General features: G+C 50.7%; 2 protein-coding genes across 2 annotated transcripts in view; one reads left to right on the plus strand and one right to left on the minus strand.

The window, feature by feature from the left end:
• Positions 1 to 10,835, minus strand: part of LOC116759652 — a 151,425-nt gene extending 140,590 nt beyond the window's left edge. Inside the window, exon 1 of the transcript XR_004351524.1 lies at positions 10,773 to 10,835. The gene's annotated coding sequence lies outside the window, so the exon portion shown is untranslated. The remainder of the gene's footprint in view (positions 1 to 10,772) is intronic.
• A 13,475-nt stretch (positions 10,836 to 24,310) lies between these two features.
• LOC116759453 (40S ribosomal protein SA-like) lies at positions 24,311 to 25,231 on the plus strand. Its single transcript, XM_032643244.1, is given in 2 exon segments — positions 24,311 to 24,729; positions 24,731 to 25,231. Coding segments are annotated over 2 exon segments (867 nt in total). The 5' UTR covers positions 24,311 to 24,363.
• Positions 25,232 to 25,473: the final 242 nt, after the last annotated feature.

A 25,473-nucleotide genomic window follows, 5' to 3' on the forward strand; every position in this document is an offset into this window, starting at 1 on the left:
ACAAGCCACAACTACTGACCCGCATGCCACAACTACTGAAGCCCGTGTGCCTAAAGCCCATGCTCTGCAACAAGAGAAGCCACCACAATGAAAAGCCCACACACCGCAACAAAGAGTAGCCCCCACTCGCCACAACCAGAGAAAGCCCGCACGTAGCAACAAAGACCCAATGCACCCAAAAATAAATTAAAAAAAAAAAAGATCCAGAGACCTAGACAGTGGAGCTAGCCTTGCAGAGAGTTAAAGTGAATTGAGAAGAATTCTGACACTGACATTCCAGAGGACCTAGTCAATGTTCTAGATAGGCCAGTGGTTTTCAAACCTGACTGCATATCAGAATCACCTGGAGAGCTTCCACAGACTGCTGGGCCACACCTCAGAGCTTCTGATTCCGTTAGTTTGGGAAGCAGGGCCTGAAAATTTGCAAGTCTAACGAGTTACCAGGTTGCTGATGCTGCCGGTTCAGGGGCCCACACTTTGAGAACCACTGTTCTAGACTTTTCAAAGATGCTCACCCAAACTCAGTTTTCTTGGGTGGGTCTCAGCTTTGCATCTCTGACAAGGAGGTGTGATGACTGTCAGCTGCTTTCAAGAAGGAATGTGGGGATGCAGGAGAGCCTGGGTGAGCTAAGCATCCAGTGAAGAGAAGATTTGTGATGCAAATGATTTACTGGTGTTCAGCTGGGAGCAGAAGGGATTTCTATATGGTGAGCCAAATCGAATTCATTACCTGACCATTAGCTCCAAATTAATGCGAGACTGTGCAGCCCGACTGGGCTCTAAGAAAGAGGTTCCCTGACAGCTTCAGATGGGTAGGATCTGAGACCTCAATCTTAGCTGGATGCAGGCAGGGCTTTTTCCCAGTTTACAAGTGTACCCCGAGCTCAGAGGATGGCCAGCGCCCCCCTCAGAGGCCCTCTCCAATTTCACACCCTCCAGACTTGGCCCTTATTAACCCAACTCAACCCCATCCAAAATGGACTTGTCTCCCAATGCCCTTGCGCCTCCAGGTTTGTTCCTTGGGAGACTGCCTTGGGCCTGCACACAGGCTGGCTGCTAATTCTTCAGCAATGAGATGCTGCAGGTTGAAGCTCATTATGTTTTAGGGGAGCAAACCATTGGCATTATGTGAATATATCTGATCTCCTTAACTGAAGCTGCAAATCCCTGGAGGATAGGAACACGTTTCCTTATTTCTTTTTTTTTTTTTTTTGTGGTACGCAGGCCTCTCACTGCTATGCCTCTCCCACTGCGGAGCACAGGCTCCGGACGCGCAGGCTCAGCGGCCATGGCTCACGGGCCCAGCCGCTCCGCGGCATGTGGGATCCTCCCGGACCGGGGCATGAACCCGCGTCCCCTGCATTGGCAGGCGGACTCTCAACCACTGTGCCACCAGGGAAGCCCTTCCTTATTTCTTTAGTTAATTTTCTCCCCATTCTTCCCATCCCCTCCCCTTCCCTGCCCTTCCCACTCTGCCTCTACTACTTCCCGTCAGGGCCCCTGATAGGGGGCACACAAGAGATGACCATGATAAATGATGGCCAGTGGATTGAGCACCTTTGGGACTTCATTCATTTATTCATTAAACATTATGTGCCAGGATACAGGTCCTGATGGCCTCTGACCACATATAACTCACAGGCTAGTCTAAGAGATAGGCAAGGAAGGAATTTTTTAAAAACCAGCAAGTTCTGCCCTGTGGTCCATGGAGTAAGGCACAGGGCACCCTGCAGACCACTGTTTGCCAACTGAAAACTCCTATAAGCATTCCAGCTCAGGATGTGGACCCTTCCGCTTCTTTCCAGGACAGTGGTCAGCCCTGCCATCTGCCCACAGCTCCCTCCCCTGCTCAGGGCACTCTCCTGAGCCGTGTCGTGCCCACAAATCCTCAGGATCAGTGATTCTGAAAAGTCTAGTTAAGCAAGGTAAGCAACGCAAGAGGGGCAAAAATACCTCGGAGCTGCCTCAGCTCCACCCCGAAGGCCTGACCAAAGCCTCTTCCAAGTGGGGGTTTTACTTCCCATCGTTGCCTTATGACACACATCTGCATCCCTGAGAGACCTCACGTAAAGGACTTCACTGGTTTTGACAAATGGCCCCCAGTGTTTTCTCTTCTTGCTTGAACTTTGCTGAACTGACACTCAGAAGGAGAACCAAGCCCATCTCTACCTATTGGTCACACCCTCTCTAAATAACAGGTATTTGATACTTACCTCAGATAATTTGAGGGCTGAATCTGGGTTTTAAAAAAAGTAAGGATACCGGGCTTCCCTGGTGGCGCAGTGGTTGGGAGTCCACCTGCCGATGCAGGGGACACGGGTTCGTGCCCCCGTCAGGGAAGGTCCCACATGCCGCGGAGCGGCTGAGCCCGTGAGCCGTGGCTGCTGAGCCTGCATGTCCGGAGCCTGTGCTCCGCAACAGGAGAGGCCACAACAGTGAGAGGCCCACGTACCACAAAAAAAAAAAAAAATCTCCTTCACATAGCATTGGCCCCTGCACCCTCCCATGGGTGCTCTCATGACAGATATAGAGAAGATGGGGAGAAACAGCTGCTACCAAACAGACTCAAAGACCCCGAAATCCGCTCACTGCCTAGTCGTCTTCAAATCCTGGAGCACCAGTGAGCTAATTCCCCACACTTACCCTCTCCCTCCCGTGAAACAGTCACCCTGGGATTGATTTTCTTGATTAGCTTATTTCTCACATTTGATAAATAACACCTGCCCTGTTCCAGTGCCTTCCTCTGACTCTGTTTATTAACAATGTTCGAGAGATTTTTCTTCTCCCACGATGGGTACTAAAGGCGCAAAGCTCTAACTAATCATGACGAGGGCAGGGCTCCAGCCATCCGCGGCTCTGCGCCCGGCAGGGGCGTCTTATTTGTCAAGGGCTGACCGGCGCAGCGCCGCGTTACCGGAAGAGTTCTGCTTCAGGGGGTCATCCTGGCCCTGCCTCGAGTGGCCTTGAGCAAGTTGGTAACCTCCATGAGCTTCGGCTTGAAGATCATCTGAAAAGAGAGTTCTCCTGCCTATAAAGTGGGAATTGTTGATGGGACATTACTATGGAAAAGCACCTTTAAAGTACAAAGTGCTTCATGAACCCAGGGGCTGAGCCACTTCCATCCTCACTGTCCCAGATCCCTTCTGAGCCTTGTCACCCACACGGCCTCAGGCAGCCCTGCTCTGGGGCCGCTACTGGTTACTACTGCTATGTACGTGCAACCGTAAATGCACTGACATTAGCAAAAAACATTTTCTTATGCTCAAGGATTCTGTTGGTCAGGAATTCAAAAAGAGCCCAGCAAGGATGGCTTTCTTTGCTCCCTGGTGTCTGTGGCCTCAGGTGGAAAGAGTCAAAGACCGGAGTGACTCATGACTGGGCACTGGAATCATCTGAAGACCTGTTCACTCATAGGTCTGCTCTTGGCTGGGCTCACCTGGTGTGTTGGCCAGAATTCCTACACCTGAACCCTGCATGGGGCTGTTGGGCTTCCTCATAGCCTGGTGGCTGGGTCCCAGGAGCACGTGTCCCAAGGGAGCCAGGTGGCCACTGTGTTGGCCTAGCCTCAGGAGACACATAGCTGCACTTCAGCTGTAATCACACGTCCACTCAGGTTCACGGGTAAGGAATAGAGGCCACCACCTCTAGATGGAAAGTCCCACTGTAAGAACAGTGTGTAGGATGGAAGATATTGTTACAGACATTTTTAGAAAATTCAGTCTACCAGGGGTCTGACTCACTAGGTGAATGAAAAAGCTGGCAGGTTAGAATCCTGGACCAGGGATGGAACTTGGCAGACGTAGTACCCCTCTACTCCTGGCCATTTCTGGCTCCAGGCATCCACTGAGACCAGCACAAATTGTACCCATCCCAGGAAACCTGGCCAGCACGAAAATCACACCAAGAAGTGTCCCAAGGAGGGAGCGGGGCGGACGGCACAACGGCCCTCTCCACCCACTCCTGGTCTCTCTGCCTCCGCCATGGCCTGAGCTAGTCTTGGTATTTACGTCTCCCCATTTCCCAAAATGATCCCAGCCTCCCATTTCACGGGCAGTGCTCCCCAGGGTCTGCCTCTTCAGGGTATTTGTAGTAGACTCTCTCTATGTAAACTCTGTTCCATGGAGGGCAACAATGGCATTACCGGGGAACTTACTACAAATACAGAATCTCTGGGCCCACCCTAGATCTAGGGAATCAGAACCTGCATTTTAACAAGATCCCCAAGTGATTGTGATGCGATAAAAGCTGGAATAGCACCAGAGCGGGAGAAAGAGAACTTGATTGGAACAACTCAGGCTACTGGGTGTTGATGCCGGCTTTGCCTATTTAACAGCTCGGCCAACTCAAATTACTGAACCTCTCTGAGCCTCAGTTTCCCTAATATGTAAATTAGGTGTCATAGGCATGTATGTGTGCATGTGCTTGTGCGACATTATGCCTCCCAGGGCTGGCAGTCAATAAAGTTCAACCCTGAGGGCCAAGCACGGCCATCAGCCCCCCGCCCCCTTCCACTTGGCCAGGCCTGTCCTGAAGTCTCCCCTCTGCCATGGGGTGTGAGAGGAGCCAGCTGTCAGAGCGGCCCAGCAGCATGGTAGGCATTACAGGGAGGTGTAAAGCTCAGGGAACCCCTCCGGGAGACAGCAGTCTTCTTGAGAGGAGAGGGATTCAGGACGTCTGCTCTCCTTTGCAGAACTTATTTATTTTTTTCCAGCAGACACTGTTTATCGGCCACTTACAGAAGTTCTGACTGGGGCCTCTGTCGCCCTTTAGACTCTGGAAACTAGGTCAATCCCCTCCAGAATTTACTTGTGCTGGGAAACCTGCCTGGCTGTGGCAGCGAGGGGCCCTGACAGGGACCAGGGGCTTCGTGAGGATTCACAGAACCGCGGTCCCTGCACCCAGCGGCAATCCCCAAGGTCACCGAGCTTCTCCCGCTACCAACGCCCAGGCCTACCAGGCTCCAAGTGTGTGTGCAGGGGGTGTGTATGGGGGTACTTTACATAAAAATCATGCTTCGGTATGATCTTGGAAAGCAGAAGAAGGGCTGGTAAAAAAATGTTCACAGGATATTCATGTACTCCAAGCCTTTCTTTAAAATGTACATCAAAACGATCCCACCCTTCCCCTATGCTACAAGCTTTCAAAGGAAATTTTTAAAATATCATACGTAAAGATTATGAGCCGTCCTTACTCTATCAGTACTGCTAGCTGCAAGTCCTTCTTTAGATCTAACTTCAAGTCCTACTGCTTTAAGTGTCTGCAACTAACTGCTCAGCACCATGAACACAGTAACTTCTCAGCAAGGACACAGCAGGTGGTTGTTCCGGAAGCCTATGGCCTGAGGTGGGTACAAAAATCTCTCCATCTCTTTGGATCTCCCGGGAGGTCTGCTTCACTAGGGTCAGATGGTCCAGGTGTGTTCAGGGTCTTGCTAAGTCCAGCTGGCCTCCTCCCCAACCAAGGGTCTAGACAATCAGCGATGCTCAAATTGCCCTTCTAAGATGGGCACAGTGCTGTGGGGACATTTGATTGTGTTTCACAAAAGAAATCGGCATTGAGGTTACGTAGTGAAATAAAATTAAAACTAGGGAAATACTGAACCACAGAGAGCAGGGACTTTCTAGAAGGAATATGTTATGGGAAATGATTCTGCTGCTAGTCAGCGGGATGACCAGGCTTTGGTCTCTCTTCTGGACGTCGGCCTTTATGTCAACATCTAACTGGCCTGTGAGCTGCCCTGTCTAGTTAGGAGGGTCACATCTGCACAATTCTACAGACACTGTCCTCCAAAGTCGTTTATTAGAAGATTTCAAAACATTTCAACTGAATGTGCAAGCGCTACAGACATGCTAATATAATAATTCTCTCACAGCAGAGCCACCAGAATTGAGCACCCTGGGAGGTCACCCGGGGCTCCGTGGGGCAGGGATGCAGAGGTCCAAGCTCAGCCTTCTCTGACTCACTGTGCGGACAAGGTCCTGCCCCAGCACGGGCCATGAGAGGGATCAGCCATCCTCGCCTCCACCTGATGGAGACACGCCAGAGACAAAGTGATGTGCTTGGAAGCGGGAGACACTGACAGCAGATCACACCCTGACACGGCAGCTGCCCCGCGGGAGAGCCAGGCCTCCTCCACTCCATCTGGCTGATCCACAGCCACATAATCTGGTTAATACAGACGACTTCTGATGACTGGGTCCCCACAGAACCGTGTCAGGGCCAGATCTCCTGGCCAGAAATGGAGAGATCCATTTCCATGGGAAGGGATCGCTCCCAGCCCTCACAGACGTGGGCCTGGCTTTGGACTTTAAAGGCAAAGGTCGAGGGGTCTCTGATAGTGGAGTAGGGGTTCTCAGGTCCCACTTGTCTCAAGGCAAGATTTGGAGGCCTTGCTAAACTTTCCTCCCAAACCGAGGGCTGATTACGGGCTACAGCGTGAATGGGTCAAATTGACCCATGGATGACCAGGTCCCTTACCCAGAACTGCCTCTACCTTCTTGTAAATACATCCCCACTTTCTGACTCGAACTTCACTGCTCAGGGTCTCAGTTCCTTGGAGGAGCGCCATCCAACCTTCCAACAAGCCAGCAGCCCTCAAACCTGGCTATGCATCTGCATGTGCCAGTAGGAAAGCCTCTTCTTCCTTCTAAGAGCTTGTCAGAGGCAGACAGGACAGAGAAGAGGACAGTGGGGGAGCCTATAGCATTAAGGACCCAGCGTGCAGTGGCTGGAAGAAGAGAGGAGCGGGATCCGTGACAAACCCGGGGAGGTGATGTTTAGGAGGGACGGGGCCTTGCAAGGTGACGCCTGTTTCTCACAGATGCCAGGGCCAGACAGTTCAGGCGTCTCCAAGAGAAGCCAGCTCGGGGAGCCATCCTGAGAGGTGCTAGAAAACCTCATGCGTCATTTCACGTGTTTGTACACATGGGTCTGCCGAGGGGGCGGCACAAGAGGAAGGAAGTTCACACTGCCCACTACAAGAGTTCCCCTCCAGGATGTGCCCGAGGAAGTTTCTGGAACCCCCAACCTTGCCCACACTCCCGGCTGTGCCCCAGCTCTGCATTCTCCCCACCTCCCAGTCAAAACGCCCAGCCCTAAGTTCTCTGGCTCAGTTTTCATTTGCAGCTCTCCTTGGAGACTTCCTTCCAGGGGTCCCCGTTAGAGCAAGCTCATGTACACAATAGACGGAGTCACTCAGCAGCAGCTGGCGAGTGTTTTCAATGAGTTGGAAAATCAGGTTGAATGTATCATTAAATATGGTGCTTACGCCGAAGCCCAGACATGCGGGCTAAGTGCTTTGTGATTAGACCTCCTTTACCCACTCCCCAGCCCCCTTGCCTTCTCTTCACCTTCGTCTCTGCTTCTCCAGGGTTTTTAAAGTTAAAATCTGCCTAAGTATTCTATTAATATGTTTTAAGAGATGCTTCTTCAAGTAAACAGTTCTTTGCCTTAGGGGTCAATGTGATCTTTTGCTAACAGGAGGCATGTTGGCTTGGTATGTACATGAGCTCATGAGTGTGTCCCTGTGTGTGCGGGGGCTGAATACATGTTTACCGTGGACATCTGCCCATACAAGTGTCATTGTGCTTGTATTTCTGTCCCATGGGCATCTGTGCATCTCACACACACACACACACACACACACACACAGGCTCCCAGAGCTGTAGGTGCTCTAGTTTCAGTTTCTGAATGTCTTGAGAGGCTGGAGTCTGTCTAGATGGATGGACAGAGGGCACTCAGACGGCCACCAAGATGGGTTTTCCTAGCTGACCAGGATCGCCACCCCACCCCCCCATAGTCTCAGGACCTTCAGCCCAGGGGGGTCAAGTCTTCAAAGGTCAGCCGCCCGCTTCTGAGCAGGCATAAACCAACCCAGCACAACCTTCCTTTTTTCCTTCCACCCCTGCCTCTCTGCTCTCCTCCTACTGGTATCTCTTCCCTCCCAGCCTCCTCCGTCTTCACTTCCCTTCTTCAAAGAGCCAGATGTTACACAAGCTTGACAAGGACCCAGAGAGCACAGACATCGGAATGGGAAAGGCAGGGGAAACCATCTTCAAACTCTCACTTCATGGATAAGCAAACTGAGACTCGGAGGTGCAGAGATTTCTCCCAAGTGCCCAAGGAGGTAATGGGAGAGCCAAAGCCAGAGCTCGGATTTTCCCAGCCTTTTCCACAACTCTGCCCTTGGAGGAGAAAAACCATTTCATGGGCTCTTTTACCGCCCCCCTCAAGCCCCACCCATGTCAGAGCGTCGGGATAGAATGAGTGTGACCAGGGAAGGTCCCCAGTAAGGGAAAGAAGTCTGACCTCCTTCCGGGAGGTAAGGACTTCAAAGGGATTCTCTTCCCAGTGAGCGGGAAGGACAGGGCGCTGAGACACGGAGGAAATGGCCCTGCTGCCATCAGACCTTTGGTGTAACTTTACAGGTGCCGCCTTGGTCCCCACACGTCCCCAGCTCTGCCACGTGGCCATCAGAGTGCTGGCACGGACCGGCATAACCGTGGAAAGAAACGAGAAAGTGCTGACATGAATCCCAGCTTTCAGCCCTGGAAGGGGCTGGAGAGGTAGACGACCCTCCAGTTCAGTCCCTCGTGTTATGCAGGAACTCTGCACACGGGGACCAAGGACTTGCCCCAGTTCGCTCAGGTAGGTCCAGGGTTGCATCCCTAGAGCACCCTTCTGTTTACAGACCCTTCGCATCCATTCTCCCACTTGGAGCTGGTCCTGATGATGCTCCTATGAGGACAATGCTTGGCAAGCCTCGGATGAGGACACTAATTCGAGATAACGTGCCCACATGGCAATAGTGTCCCCACAAGCCCAGCTCAGCTGTCTCTCCTCTGTCTACCACAGCCTACCGTTCCTCTGCTTCCCTGGAGATAGAGCAGAAGACAGAGGCACACGGAGGGAGGAAGCAGAGATCGGGGACACAGGTGTGCCTGGGACTCCCCCCAGAGCACTGCCCTCTGTAAGGCCCCCAAGAAGCCAGGCTGACGCGAGGGCTGAGGAAGGGGCGGGTATGATTCGTTCTCCAAGGTCAGGGGCGCCCTCTGCTGTTAGCACAGTGAATTGCACGGCCCCCAGCGCATGCTCAGAGACTGTCCATTGAAAAATCAGGCAACTGCCCTGCATCCTGCCAGAGGAAGGGCTTATAGAACAGCGTCAGTGGAAATGGAACCAGAAGGCCTTCCTTTCCCTGGGTGTCTGAGCTCAGTCTATCCTCTGAGGACTCAGATGGGGAGGGTGTGGGTATAGGGGAGGAGAAAAAATAGGGGGCTGCCTTAATTCTCTGGGACAGGGGAGCCTTTTATTTGGGATTTAGGGCAAAGGTAGATGCCCCTCTCCCCTTCGTCCTCTCCATGTACTGATATTTCCAGAAGCTCCTCTCACTTATTCAAAGACCAAGCTGTGCCAATGGAGTGAACAGCCCAACAAGGAGCCCAGAGGAGCCACAGCATCCATGACGATTTCACTCAGTCACCCGCCAGCCCAAAAGTTAAAAACAAAATGTCCATTTTGGCAGCTTTGAACCTGGGCCAAAGCGGAGTAGCAGCAGGAAGAGCACAGGACTAGGAAACCCGGGATCTGGTTCTATGTCTACCACTTGTTACTTATCGTTGACTAAGGCTTTTCTCTCTGTGCCTCAGTTTCCTCTCCTGCAAAAAGGGCCTTCTAATACGCTGCCTTACAACTCAGAGACGTGTCCTGGAAAATTCACTTAGGTATATACATAGCAGCGTTAGCAAATGGTGGTGATGCTACCTTGCTCCGTTTTCTTTCCCACGAAATGGGCAGTTGTGGTGGGAAGGTGTGGACAGAGCCAGGGCCAACTTCCCTGCCCGGAACTCTTGACTTTGAAATGTCGCTGGTGGTTCCATCTTAGCCCTTAACCATGTCACTGGGCTCCCACCTTAAGGCAAGGCATTGCCAAGGTTGTATAAATAAAAATGCTGGTAGTGGGGCAACGCAGTAGCCGAAAACTAGACAATCCCCTTAGCAGTCAGCCTCCTGGAAAGCAGGGGCTGCTCCCAGCTAGGTCCAGAGGATCTAGGACTGGGGGAGGGGAACTCTGCTCAGGAAGGCAAGAGAGAGCAGGGGTAAGGTCCCAGCGACAGCATGAGGACCCTAAGGTAGGGGCATGGAGGCAGGGAGGGAAAGGACAGCTTTCTCTGAGTTTAGGATTGTCCTGGGACCAGCCCTGAGTTGACTTTACCTGACAGAGAGGTCAGGAGCATTAGTGAGAACTTGCTGTGAGGTGGGGTTCCCTCTGTCCCTGTGACTGGGACAGATCCTGGACTTCACTGACCTCAGCACCTACCCCAGTGCAGGCAAACTGCTTCCCCAGGAAGCAGCATCCAGCAAGCGCACATGAAGTATTACTGTTGTTATTACTGTCTCGATCATCATTGGGATAACAGTCCTGGCCCTCTTATTTCCTGCAAGATGTTCTCTTATTTGAATTTCTATTTCCTCATCAACAAAAACAAGAATCATCTTTGCCCCTCCTCAGCTCCCGGGGTTGCAGCGCGGAGAGGGAGAGAGGTATCCCAGGTGCATCTGCGGAGGAAGGTTCCAGAGGGACCCCAAATGCTATTGTTGAAGGCTGAGTGTTTCGTGGCGAGAAGCTGCCGTAGCATCTCTGCCTGCACTTGATTTGAATGTGCACATTACTGTAATGTCCCAGCGCTGCCGTCAGCACCGGGAAGGTTGAGCTATTTGTAACCACGAGATGCATGAAGATCAAACGGTAGAGGGAAGCTCCTCTGGCTTACCTGAGAAAACAGGGCCACTGGCTTTGAACACAACTGGCATTGAGGCGTGGCCACCTGCGTCACATACCGCAGGGCTTCCTGTGGGGAGGGAGGAGAGACGGAAGTGAGGAGACAAAGGCAAGGAGAGCATGCGTCCTCCCGGGGCACCACGAAAGAAAGAGAGAGAGGGAATCCAGTTATAATCCCACCCCCGGTGCCGTTACGGATGCTAGAAGTCCTGTCTGCCTCCACCTGTTGCTCTGAGAGCACCACCTGCCCTCCACAAAACTTCCTGGGCCCCTCAGAGCTGGGCTGAGTGCCTGGTCCTTGGTTTCAGGCTATTCCTCTCCCTGCTCTCTCATCCAGAGCGACAGAGGACCCCAAGGCAGCCAGTCTCCAAGGCTCAAGTTGCAGGGAGGGCATGGCAGTGAGGTGATGCCCTGACTGGACTTGAGAAGTGGCCAGAGGTGGAAACCAGTGGGCAGCACAGAATCCTGTTTAGACCCTCATGAATGTCCCCTCAAGGCTCTGGCTGCCTTTTAACTATCCCCAGGCCCCTCCTCCTCATGGTAGGTCCTCCCAACTTTCCCACCACGCCTCCCTCGATGTACATTTGCAACTGTTTCCAGTACTGGGGTCGGGGGGGACGTCATCTTGCCTAAACCTTACTCCCCACGGGATGGCCAGACACTCATCCCCCTTTTTCTTTTCCCTCCAGACCCTGGGGAGATCTCTGGGCCTTGGTTTTGTCATCTGTATGATGGCAGTAGTCGTCAATGCTCTCCGAGGACCCAGGTCACTCCCAGCATTCTCACTGTCCTCATTAGGCCCCCCTCTCCCGACACCACGGGCCAGCAAGGCCTATGCCCCTCAGCGTAGAGATTCTGCTTGGTCACCTCCTTCTCCCCTTCCCCCTATCATACTAGGAATTTCCCCCTAGACTTGCTGCTTCATTTCACCCTTTGGTTATGACAAAACATACACATTTATCATTTTAACTATTTGTAAGTATACAATTCGATGGCGTTAAGTACACTCACAATGTTTTATACTATCGTCACTATTTATACGCAAAAGTTTGTCATCATCCCCAATATAAACTCTATTCCCATTAAACAATGACTCCCCCCATTCCCCCTGCCCTCATCCCAAGTAACCACTATTCTACTTTCTATCTCTATAAATCTGTCTATTCTAGGTGCCTCATATAAGTGAAATTATACAATATTTGTCCTTCTGTCAGACTTGTTTCATTTAGCATATTTCCAAAGTCCATCCATGTTGCAGCACATGTCAAAATTTTATTTCTTTTTATGACTGAATAATATTCCATTTTATGGATATATACCACATTTTCTTCATCCTCCCATCTGTCCATGGACATTGGGTTGTTTCTACCTCTTGGCAATTGTCAACAGTGGTGTCACACACATGGATGTACAAGTATCTGTTTCGAATTCTCTCGGGTATATACCTAGGAGTGGAATTGCTGGGTCACATGGCAGTTCTCTGTTTAACTTTTTAAGGCGTTGTCAAACTATTTGCCCCAGTGACTGAACCATTTTACATTCCCACCAGCGATGCATGAGGCTTCCAATTTCCCCACATCCCCACCAACCTTGTTATTTTCAAGGTTTTTTTAATCATAACTATCTTAGTAGGTGTTAAGTGGTTTAATTTCACTCTTAAACCCCCTCAACGCCCAAGATGCTTGTAGTTTTGTATGACAATGGTCCTAATCTTGTATTCCACTAGGTATAAATAATCCAGTTTAAGAGGGAAAGCTCACAGAGGGCAGGAACTGCGTATGGTTCCCTCAAGACCACCATTTTCACTTTCATGTCTCACTAGGAGGTGACCAGGGTGGCCTGCAGAGGAAACAGCTTTCTCCCTTAAGTCCCAGAGTCCAGCTGTGTCCGCCCTTCCCACTGACAGACGCTGGAATGCCAGAGGCCTCAAGGACAGTCTTTGATGAACCAGGAGAAAAAGAAAGAAAAGAGAATAAGAAAGAGCTGGACGAGCCTGAGATAGAAAGGGCAGGGCCCAAGAGTGAAAGCAGGGAGAGGAGGAGAGAGATTGAAGGGGGAGCTGATCACAGAATTCAATCCCCAGAGAAGCAGATTCCGCAGCTCCTTCTCTGCACCTATTCTTCACCTCATGGATCTGAGCTGGAAAATTACAGAGATTCTGCTGTCGAACTCCCTGCCACCTTAGCCCCTGCCACTGAGGCCAGAGACAGCCTCAGGTGCCCCCCTAAGGACGCCAGTCAGGGCCCAGGCAGACTGGAGAATCCAGCTGTTGTCAACACAGCTGTTGCTCTGGGCTTTGCCAAGGGACCTGTCATTGCGGGCCTTTGAGGGGTGCAGGTTACTCCAGGAGAGGGAGGGCCCAGGAACGGGGTGGCAGTGGGACCTGTGGATGTGGTTGACTAGCCAGTGGCTACATCCCTGCTTCTTCTTGTCCAGACATCCACGGAAAGGCAGAAGAGATGCTCAGAGGCTCACTCACCCAAAGGGCAGGATAGGGAGATGCGTGGAAAGGGATGTGAAGAACCCCGGGGAGGCTAGGAGAGCAGACCGGGGGGGCAGAGGGAGGCCTGGGACACGATCAAATGTAAATCGACTGTGCAGGTCTAAAGTGGAACACTTTCCCCTCTCTCCCTGTCTCTCCCCGTCTCTCTTCCAGTTACTATCAAGGCAAAATTTATGAAGGGCTTCAGGCACTGGATATTCCTTGTATTTCAATCTAACTTTTTGCAATCTCAAGTGAACAGCTTGGCTGCTTCTGCCTGTCAGGGAATTTAAATTGCAGATGGGATAGTGAGCCAGCCACCCAGGCAGGAGCAGCCCCTCTAGTGCGCACCATCATTGCCTAGCAACCAGGCTGGGAAGAACTTGACGAAGCTGTAGAAAGTTCCACTCCGGAAAGTGCCCTTGACCCAGGGCACCTCCTGGGAAAAGAGAGGGAGTTTCCCAGAGAGAAGAGACAGCCAGGTAAGAGGTCTGCTCAGTCAAGGAACGCAGCCAGGGAATACAACCAGTGCCACTGGTGTGTCCTTCTTGACATACAGAATCCCCTCTGGCCTCTGCCTGGTTTTTGACATTCCATTGTTTTGGAGATTGTTTTCAAACCAAAGATGCTGTCCTTCTTCTCTGTGTGCCCTTCACACCTCACACATCGACAATGTGTGGAGAGAGACGAGAATGAATAATCTCACACACACACACACACACACACACACACACACACACACACACACACACAATCACATGCAGAGATAGGTAGGTGCTTATGCTGTTAACAACTAACCGCCAGCAAATACCCACAACAGCTAAAAGGAGGAGGAAACCTATTAAGCCTGCTCCCGCTTGGACCTCAGTTCTCCAGGATGGAACCGTTATGATTATGGCCTTTGGCCTTGATCAGAGTTAGTAAAGTGTTTGCTACACTTAACATCCTAGGAAAGAGCACCCCAAATGCACTTAAGGCCGTAATCAAAGCATATGCTTTTACTTAAATAATTGGCTTTGAGAATAAAAATGTAAGTAGTACCCCAGTGTGTCTGTCAAAGTTTACACATATTGGTGTCCCATCAACTCTGAGGCAAAACAACCCTCCACACACACTCATGGAAAACACACCCACATCAGACACACCCTTTTCTACCATGTGTCCAGGACATACCTAATGTATTTTCTGGGTTTCTGCTCTGAGTTGAATTGTGTCTTTCCTCCAAAAAAAAAAAAAAAAAAAAGATATGCTGAAGTCCTAATCCCTGGTATCTCAGAATGTGACCTTATTTGGAAATAGAGTCACTGCAGATGTAATTAGTTAAGATGAGGTCATGGTGGATACGGTGTCCACAGGACTGGGGTGTCCTTCTAAGAAGTTGCACGGGCCATGGCGAGACACAGGGAGGATGCGATGTAAGGACGAAGGCAGAGACTGGAGAGCTGCAGCTGCAAGCAAGGAGCGCCAAGTACTGCGGGCAGACCAGCAGAAGCGACAAGAGGCCAGAAAGGATTCTCCGCTATAGGTTTCCGAGGGAGTGTGGCCCTACGACACTTGATTTTAGACTTTTAGCCTCCAGAACTGTGAGACGATACACTTCTATTGTTTCAAGCCACCCGGTTTGCAGCCCTAGGAAATAATACAATCTGCTCTCTGTCACTCTGCTGAAGGGGACCAGAAAGGCCCATGTGCTGGCAGTGCCAGCTTGGAGTGAGATACAAGTGGGTCCGCACAGGAACAAGCCTGGGCCCTCTGGATGCAAATGCTGGCATGGAGTTGAAGGGTTTCAAAATCTTTGAGACTCCGGGCAGAGAGCTGTATATTGGCTTTTTGGCTAAACTGTGCTTTTTCATTAAGGGTTTGTTCAGTAGACAATCCCATGGCCCTCGAGCATCCCGTGGGGGAGCCGTGTTTTCAGAGTGCTGAGGCCGGTGCCCCGGCCCGCATCTTCTTCACACGTGTCGACCCCACTCACTGGGCACTTCTCCACTGCTGCCTGGCCCTGTCCTTTAGCTTGTCTTGCCCCTCCAGAGGAGCACATCTTCCAGGGCTGGCACCACGCTGTGTCCTTCACTGGGTCATGCAGAGTCTTGTGCACTTAGTAGGTGCTCAATAAATGTGTGGGACTCAATGCACAAGGCATACAAATATGAAACCCGTGATTCTCACAAAGACGCCGTGAGTCGCCACCAGTGGAATTAGCGCGCCAACCCATTCATGTCTGAGTTGTTGTTATTGCTGTGTTATCGATACCCCATTCATGGTGTGTGATTCAAGTGTATTCGCTTCGGGTACCTATGTCTTCCTGGAAATTCTAGAAGGTAGGTAAAATGGGTGTGATCACCCCATAGGTCAGAGACAAGACAGAGGTAGGATCTGAGTACTGGACCAGTGAGGCAGCTGGATAGGGGGTGGGCCAAGAGTTGGGAGCATAAGGTTCTAGACCTGCCCACTGATAGAAGAAGTTACTTCACCTCCCCTGACTGAGTATCAGTGACAGCAATCTGTTAAATGAAGGTAGTTATGCCTTAACCAACCTGCAAATGACTCTTTGGCCTCTGATTTCCCAATCGTGGTAGACACAGAAAAGTGCCACAGGTCCCCTTCTGTGGTCGAGGTCAGCTTCAGCTGAGGGCACCGAGCCCTCAGGGGGATGAGCGAACAAGTACGAGTATCAAAGGCCAGGTCCCTTTGCCTGACGAGGAGTCCTCAGGCCAGAGCCCCAGGCTTTGGGGACCGCACCCCAGATTCAGTCCAACGTCCTCCTCTTCCCAAACCTACCTCCTCCCCTGTCCTTCAGAAGTGTGGGTCCCCAAAGTCACCTTGCAGCCCAAACTCCACCCCAGCATCTGCATCTAGAAGGCCCGACCTGCAGCACCAACGTGCCCCTCCGCAGACATTTTAAAAATTGTGGTGAAATACACATAACATTAAATTGATCATTTTAACCATTTTTAAGGGTACAGATCAGTGGCGTTCTGTACATTCCCAGTGTTGTGCAACCATCACCACCATCCATCCCATCTTTGCTGTCTTCCCCAACTGAAACTCTGCCCCCATTCAACACTAACTCCCCATTCTCCCCTCCCCAAGAAACCACCATTTGACTTTTTGTCTCCATGAATTTGACTGCTCTAGGGACCTCATATAAGTGGAATCACACAGCATTTGTCCTTTCATGTCTGGCTTACGTCACTTAGCATGATATCTCCAAGGTTCATCCATGTTACAGCATTTGTCAGAATTCCTCCCTTTATGGCTGATTAATATTCCATTGTATGTACAGACCACATTTTGTTCATCCATCCATTCATCTGTCAGTGGACACCTGGGTTGCTTCCACCTCTGGCTATTAATAATAATGCTGTGCATCTTTATTCCCATCCTGCCCCTAGGTTCTTCATGACCACTTTTTTTTCAAAGTGAGAGACTGGCATGGACATATATACACTACCACATGCAAAATCGATAGCAAGTGGGAAGCAGACGCATAGTACAGGGAGATCAGCTCAGTGCTTTGTGACCACCTAGAGGGGTGGGATAGGGAGGGTGGGAGGGAGGGAGACACAAGAGGGAAGAGATATGGGGATATATGTATATGTATAGCTGATTCACTTTGTTATAAAGCAGAAACTAACACACCATTGTAAAGCAATTATATACTCCAATAAAGATGTTAAAAAAAAAAAGAAATAATATAATACATGTAACATACTGGCACACTGTAAAAAAAAAAAAAAAAGAGAGAGAGAGAGAATAATGCTGTGCAGATATATTTTTATCTCACGCCAGCTTATCTCCATATACAAATGGGCCTTCCTAGCCTCCTTCAGGATGACCAAGAGGTAAGAGGAATGGCAGACATGGTCAGAATTTCCCAATCATGGGGTTAAAAAGGCACAATTTCTCTAGCTCCCCTGGCCTCAAGGATGGTTAGCTGGGCAGTATCCTTGGCAGAGGTGCTGGTGTAGACAAACAGACAAGGCAATATCTGTTTTCCAAGGTGCAAAAACTGCACAAGGTATGAAAGTGAGGAATGACGGAAAAGCACTGGGGCAGCCCAGAAAGCGTTCATGTCCTCTGCCCTTGCTAGGCCATCTTTCCCTATAACACTGCCTGTGACATTCCCTGCAGAGAAGGAAGTGAGCAAGGGTTCCCCACTCTGCAGTTTGCCTTGCCCAGCACCCCCTATCCACACAGCCAGGGGGAGCCCCGGGAAGATGACTGTATTAGAAATAATAATCCCTGACCTCAAAGAAAAACATGATGGATTGCATTAATTCAGCAACAGCTTCTGAAAGCCCAACTGCACCGGGCACAGTGCTAGGCGTATGCACTTCACCACTGAGACCACCCTTCCAAGAGCTCAGGAACTCTTAACTGGGTCTCCATATATAACAGGGGCAGAATAATGCAACCAAGCACATGAAAACTGCCCTAATGTCTGTCCTCTTTGGGAGGAGACTGTCCCCGCTCTAAAGACCTGGTCCCTCGACCTTTAGGGCAATTCCCAATTCTTCTGCTCATCTATTCATTCATCCAGGCATCCCATGGTTGTCTTTTCATCTGCCAGGCACCATGTTGGGGAAGCAGAGGTCAAGAGTGCCTCCCAAGCGGATGAGAGGAGCCCCCGTCCACATACACGCATTGTGAGAAATATCGCTGGGGATACATATGTGCCCTTCATCACAAAACAAAAAGAGAGCCTCTGACCCAACTCTGGTAAAAATGTAAGCACACTGTCCTCTGCCCACATGGTCAGCAGTCAGTGGGTTTGGGAACAGCATCTCTGGCAGCTTTCTCTGTCGGAGACCTTGGGCTGATCAACATTATTCAACCACCAACAGAGCAGTGGGCCAGCCTTTACCTTCAGAGACCGCCCCCACTCCACTGCCTCCTTAATACCCACCTCAGCACCAAGTGGTCCCTGATGAAGCTTCAGGGACCAGCCATTCAAATAGGGACTTGGATGCCGGGTGTCACCTCAGGAAGGAAGGAAAAACCCAAACTGAAGGCACGTGAGCTTCCCCTCTGTGCCAGAAACCCTGCTGCCTGTCACAAGCCAGACATGATGTATAGGAATAATAAGGTCCCTTGAATTACCCATTAAGTACTGTCAGCAAATCACATGACTTCCTTTTTAATATTGCACATACCTGGCCCCTGGAAAATGAGGATGATGCTATCTCCACCGGCTGGATAATAAACAGAGCTCCCCCCCGCCGCCCCCATCCCCCCTCCCCCCACCGAGCTAGGGAGACACAGCCCCTCCTCCAAAGTCGTATCAGAGCAAAGGCAAGGAAAGGAAGAAGGAGAGACTCAAGCCCACACTCCGGCTCCTGCAGCTTGGGCTTCAAGCCAGCACTCTTCTGACTGCCTTCACGGATACAGGAGGGTTCACAAACTTCCCTACCTTGTTCCTCCCTCCAGCCAACTTTCCATGGCTTCCCAGGGAGCATGGCTGCTGTGTAGATGTCATTTGCTCAGAGTAGCCATCCCTGACTCCCCTGTGTAACTAAACCAGGAACCCTCCACGATTCTACCACCAAGCGCCTGTGGTTTCACTTCTAGCATCCCACCTGTTTGCTTGTTCAATGCATCAGTCATGAGACAACATGCCCCGGGAAGGCAGGAACCATGGCTGCCTTGTTCACAATTCAGCCCCACTACTGGCACACAGTAGGACCTCAGGAACCACATGCTGAGTAACTTAGTAGTAAATGCTCAGTAAACCCTGCGTGACTGAACTGGGCCACATTTCCTAGAGCAATCAGCGCATGGCGAACTTTGGCGTGCATCAGAATCACGCCACAGGTTTTTTAAACCACAGACCGCTGGGCCCCATCCCCAGCTTCTGATTCAGTAGGTCTGGGGTGAGGGGAGGGGCGGCCTGTGGATTTGCATTCCCAACCAGCTGCGAGCTGAAGGCAATGCTGCTGGTCCAGGGACCCCACTTTGAGAATCACATCCTGAGAGAATCGCCCATAAATGAAGATACCCGTTTCCTGCCCTTCTGCCTTCTCATCAAATTTATTGGAGCTGTCCACATGAGTACAAGTGACAAGGACAGAAAACAGAGCTCTCTGGATCCAATTTGTCCTATGTAAATAAAATTCTTCTCATCCCTAATAGTGGGAAGGTAAACTGAGGAGAATGGATGCAAAGTGAGCTGGACTGTTCAGCAAGTTGGCACAAACAACATAGAACCCCGCACACCAGATACACAGCTTCCTGTTCCAATCACTGGGCTGCACTTTTCTGACACCAACTGTAGAAATGAGTTGGCTTCCAAGTGCCTTATTAGAGAACAAATTATTCCCTGTTTTGCTACTCTTTCCATTTGAGTTAATCTGCAAGTCTAAAGTCCAAGCAGGTGCCAGAGTTATTCCTGCAACTGGCACCAAACTGCATTCAGAAAGCACAATTAGCACTTCGTTAATGTGCCTCAGAATGGGATAATCTACATATTACCCAAAGGCCGCCTCAGTCCCCACTGCACTTCACCTTAACGTGCCAAAGTGCAGGTTGCCCTGCTCACAGGCCTTTACAAATCCAGCATTTGCCAGGCAGCTGTCCCGAGCTTTTCATTTGAACAGAGCAGGGAGGACCCCCTGGTGACAGCAGTTAAGAATCCCAGATGCAACCTTTCTTCTTTCTTCCTATTCTTTTTCTTCCTGAACTATTCAGGCCACAAACAAACGGCGGGGGTGGGGGGGGGGGGTGGGGGGGGGGTGCTGACGGGGGCGTCCTAGAAAAGTGGGCACCTGTGCCACAGCACTGGGGAGACCCAGTGGCCCAGAGCCAAGCGTTGGAGCACAAGTGTGGAGAGGAGGACCCAACCAAGGGACAGCTCAGCTCAGGGTCTGGAGTCTGAACACTGTGAGAGGTTCCTGCATGGGACGAGGGCCACAGGGGGAGCCTGGTGTGGGGTGCTGGAGCTCCAGAGGGTAAGGAGGGAGTCCCAGGAGGGGGCAGCCAGGCGAGGGGTATGGGTACCTAAGAGGATTGGGAGGGTCTTCCTCACCAGGTTAGGGGGACAGCCTGGGACAGGCTGGGAGGCCAAGAGGGATGAGGAGGGCATCTGTGCCAGGAAGGGGTGATGGTGGCAATAGAAGATTACATAAGGGGAGATTGATCAACTAAGAAAGATAAACAGGAGCCAGATTTCCCACTGTTAGAGAAGGAAGCTACAGGCATAAAAAGGATGAAAACTAAAGTGAATCCTGAGGTGTTAGACTGGAATCTGGGGTATCTATGTGAACTGATGCTTTTTACTATTTAGTTAGATAAACATATAAATACACATGCCATTGTATGTGTAGACATACATGCACATATTTCTCCACTCTGTCCACCAAGAGGGTCTGGGAGCCACCCCAGTACCAATGAGCACACCTAGCCCTTAGATCTTGGTTTCTAAATACCATTCTCCACTGAAAGGAATCAGGGCTCCCTGAAAAATGGGCTGATTCCAGACAGGGGCAGGGAAAGTACAATACGAATTTGGAATATCTTACTTTACCGTAAGGAAGGAAGCACTCAGAGAATGATGGGGACTTGTGAAAAGGACACTAAAGCTAGCTTGGAGGGATTCCCACCGGGCAACTCTGAGACAATTTCAGCATCAAAAGACATAATAATAAGAAGGTACAATCCACTGAATAAAATATGAAACACAAGTTCATCCTGATATGGATAAATGAATAAACTGAAGTTTGATAAGGAATGGGATATTCACCTAATCTCAAAGCATCTCCACACATGGTTACTTACAAAGAGGAAAAGAGTAACTTTGCCGTGGAGAAGGCTGGTGACACCACCTTAAACAAAAGTAATCAAAGTCTATATCACCAAGTCTGGGACAAATCAGAATCATGGGATGCCTGATAAGGTGCAATAAGAAGGGCACAGCATCACTTCTATGAAACTCCTGCCGAAGATGCACAGTCTGAATCTAATCATGAGGAAACATCAGACAAACCCAATGTAAGGGACATTAATCAAAAGAGTTGGCCTGGAGTCTTCAAAAGTGTCAATGTCTGGAAAGTTAAGAAAGGACCGGGAATCTGTTCCAGAGTGAAGGAGATTAGGGAGACACAACAACGAAAGGCAGTGTGTGGCCCTAGACTGGATCCTTTCACTCTAAAGATCATCACTGGGGCAGCTGGCCAAACTTGACTGGGGTCTGAGGATTAAATGTTAGTAATGAATCAGGTCACTTCCTGCCTTGGACGATTGTTTATGGTCACGTAAGAGCACGTCCTTGCTTGTAGAATATACAAACTAAAGTATTCATGTCATGCGTCATGTCAGCAACATACTCTGAAATAGCTGAGGAAGAAAAAGGATTTTTGCACTGTACTTGCAGCTATTCGGTACAATTGAAGATTGTTTCCAATAAACCATTCAAGAAGCTACGGCAATGATGACAGCAACAGACCTGAGTCTCCTTCAGCCAGCATTATCTGGCCGTGCTCTCAATGAGCTCAGTCGGCTTAAAGACACTGCATGAGTCAGCCTCACGCCACCGGGGTGAGGTCATAGTCGTGCCTGCCATTTTAAACATCCTGAGTGGACGAGTGGCTTGAGGGGAGATCAGTGGATGCTGTGCCCTCTGGGAGCCCTGCACTGATTTGGGGAAGGATCCAGGCCACTCATATTGGGAAGACGGAAGTCTATCGCTGATGTGAACGCTGGGTCTTTGCGGAGGGGAGCGGTATCCTGGTTTCCGATTCCAGGTCTGGTCCTCACGGGTGCTACTCTCTAGGGCTCTACCCTCAGAGGTTTTGCCTCCTCCACCTTTTCATGCGGAATGCTGGCTGGGCAGGAGTGTCTATGCCAAAGCCTACCCTGGAAAGCAGATGTGGTCCTCTCGGGGGTACCTGCTTGCCAAGGATGAGAAGCCTCCTTCAGTGTAGACTGACGTTCACACCTGTGCTCCACAGTGCAAACACAGCAAAGACCTACTAACTGATTCACCCCTAGAACAGGGTGACCAGGTGGTGAGGGGTCTGACAACCACATCGTGAGAAGAGAAGACCCAGCAGAGATGGGACATCTGTCTTCAAACGTTTGAGGAGATGGCCCATGGGGGTGACTGGATTTATGTCACATAGCTCCAGCTTAACACCAAGAACCAATGGTGGAGGATGAAAGGCAGTGGAGTTCAGCTCCACATAAGTAAGGGACTTTCTATTACTGGATCTAGCCAACGCGGGCCAGGGCCCCTGGGTGGGCTGGGATCCTGGAAGTGAGCAAGCAGACATTGAAAGGCCATGGGAGGGGAGCTGCAGCAGTGACCTCGTCAATGTAAGGATGATTGCAGGGATGACCAGATTACCCTGTATGGCTCTGACTAGGAAAAGAAGCCAGAGCTTTAGTGAGCAGAGTGAAGACAGCATTCCTGGGCTTTGCTTAGGCCAGTAGGACAGTCCCACCAAGCCAGAGCACCTCTGTCTCCCCAGCAGCTCACCTTCTGCCACCCGCCCCAACTTTTCCAGCATCTAAGGTGAGTAGATGCAACACAAATCCTGAGGAAGGACCAGGACCTCACGGCTCCTCAACACTGTCTGGGACTCCGTGGCCTCCCAGATGTGCGGATTCTCCACCACCACCACGGAGGCTGCCCGCCCCCCCGAGTCCAGCTTGGACCATAGTCCCACCTGTTCCCGAAGACCTCTGGCCCCTCCCAAAGGCAAGACGGCTGGCCTGCCTGGTGAGTCTCCTCCTTCCATCACCTGTGTCTCTTCCTTCAACCCTTGAGTCACTGTCCCTACATCACACAGGTGAACAAGCCTCAGGCTTCAGGTTACAAACCCTAAGCGGAACCGGAGGGCTGTGCCCTTCCTCCCACTTTACCAAGAGCTGGTGAAGAAGAGGAAAGGTCATCGGAGCCCCTGGAAAGAAAGAGTAGGGTGCTGCAAGATTCATCATTATGCCAGTTCACCTGGAGACAAAGGTTAGGTCAGCGCGGAGAGTTTCCCACGGGCAAAGCCATCATCCACTGACGAGTCCAGCAGATACACACATACTGTACGGTTCCACATTTGCATTCATTGCTCTGGTTGGATTTATTAAAAGAAAGAGACAGGGCTTCCCTGGTGGCGCAGTGGTTGAGAGTCCGCCTGCCGATGCAGGGGACACGGGTTCGTGCCCCTGTCTGGGAAGATCCCACATGCTGCGGAGCGGCTGGGCCCGTGAGCCATGGCCACTGAGCGTGCGCGTCTGGAGCCTATGCTCCGCAACGGGAGAGGCCACAACAGTGAGAGGCCCGCGTACCACAAAAAAAAAAAAAAAAGTAAGAGACAGTGATTTTTAAAAAGGTAGAGAAAGGGGACTTACAATAGCACACAGGGATAATGGGTTGCTGCACTGGATGCATTATTCCCCAGGGGCCTGAGTAAAGAATTAGAGCGGTGAGATCTTATTTGATGTTTCCATACGCCTGCTGAATTTTCAGCTTGGATGCAATACCAAGCCGACCCAGTAGCCAGCCCCTCCCTTCTCAGCACTGCCACAAGTTTTAAGGGAGACCAGTTCAGGCTTATTAGACACTTTTATTATTCAACTTATACCCCACCCAGATCCATGGGCACAAATCACTTTTACATAACCCATGTATTCACACACATATAGTTAGCAACTTTGTGTCTCGGAGTTTAGCAGCAAACTCAAAGTTGAAAGCAACCGACAGCCAGACTTTTATTTTTTTTATTTTCACGGTACTGCTGATAACCCCTCTCCACGGGCTCATCTGCCCAGTGAACATGCCATGGGCAAGAATGGACGGTGGGCTGGCACACCCAAGACCTGGCCTCTGCATTGGCTCTACTGCTAACTTACTGGTAGCCTTCAGAAGGCAGAACCTTCCCTGCCTCTGTGATCATATCGGCTCTATGTACTTCAGAGAGCAATGGGGAAGAGATCATAAGATCATGAACAGGAAAGTGCTCAGAACAATAGCAAGTGCTTTAAACCTGTAAAATGAGGTGTCATGTAGTCAGAATCAGGTTTAAAAAATGGGATCTGCTTTCCGTGCCAGATAGGGGTCCATACGGCTTTGTCCTGGATTCCCGTCGTAACTTAAAGGGAAACTTTCACAATGTCCGGAGCCCTTGATGTCCTGCAAATGAAGGAGGAGGATGTCCTCAAATTCCTTGCAGCAGGAACCCACTTAGGTGGCACCAACCTTGACTTCCAAATGGAACAGTACGTCTACAAAAGGAAAAGTGATGGCATCTACATCATAAATCTGAAGAGAACCTGGGAGACGCTTCTGTTGGCAGCTCGTGCCATTGTTGCCACTGAAAACCCAGCTGATGTCAGTGTCCTATCCTCCAGGAATACCGGCCAGCGAGCTGTGCTGAAGTTTGCTGCTGCCACTGGAGCCACTCCTATTGCTGGCTGCTTCTCTCCTGGCATCTTCACTAACCAGATCCAGGCAGGCTTCTGGGAGCCAAGACTTCTGGTCGGTGGTTACTGATCCGAGGGCTGACCACCAGCCTCTCCCAGAGGCCTCTTACGTTAACCTGCCTACCATTGCTCTGTGTAACACAGACTCTCCTCTGTGGTATGTGGACATTGCCATCCCATGCAACAACAAGGGAGCTCATTCAGTGGGTCTGATGTGGTGGATGCTTGCCCGGGAAGTTCTGCGCACGCGTGGCACCATCTTCCGTGAACACCCATGGGAGGTCATGCCTGATCTCTACTTCTACAGAGATCCTGAAGAGACTGAAATGGAAGAGCAGGCGGCAGCTGAGAAGGCTGTGACCAAGGAGGAATTTCAGGGCGAATGGACCGCCCCACCTCCTGAGCTCCCTGCTCCTCAGCCTGAGGCAGCGGACTGGTCCGAAGGTGTGCAGGTGCCCTCTGTGCCTGTTCAGCAGTTCCCCACTGAAGACTGGAGTGCTCAGCCTGCCACGGCTCAGGTCACTGAGTGGGTAGGAACAACCACTGAGTGGTCTTAAACTGTTCTTCCACAAACTCTTAAAACGGAAATAGGTTGATGAAAAATAAACAGTTTCTTTAAAAAAAAAAAAAAAGGGGGATCTGAACACAGGGCTGTGAAACATACAGAGGTCTGAGTCATGCTCTGGTCCCACCCCTCATTTCACAGGTAAGAAAGTGGGCACCATGGGCGTCACAGCTACTCGCAGGACAATGGCAAGACCAGTCAGGTTTGGATGAGACAGTTAAGGTGCATCCCATA

This window comes from Phocoena sinus, chromosome 9 (assembly GCF_008692025.1).
Source record: "Phocoena sinus isolate mPhoSin1 chromosome 9, mPhoSin1.pri, whole genome shotgun sequence".
NCBI classification, from domain to species: Eukaryota; Metazoa; Chordata; class Mammalia; order Artiodactyla; family Phocoenidae; genus Phocoena; species Phocoena sinus.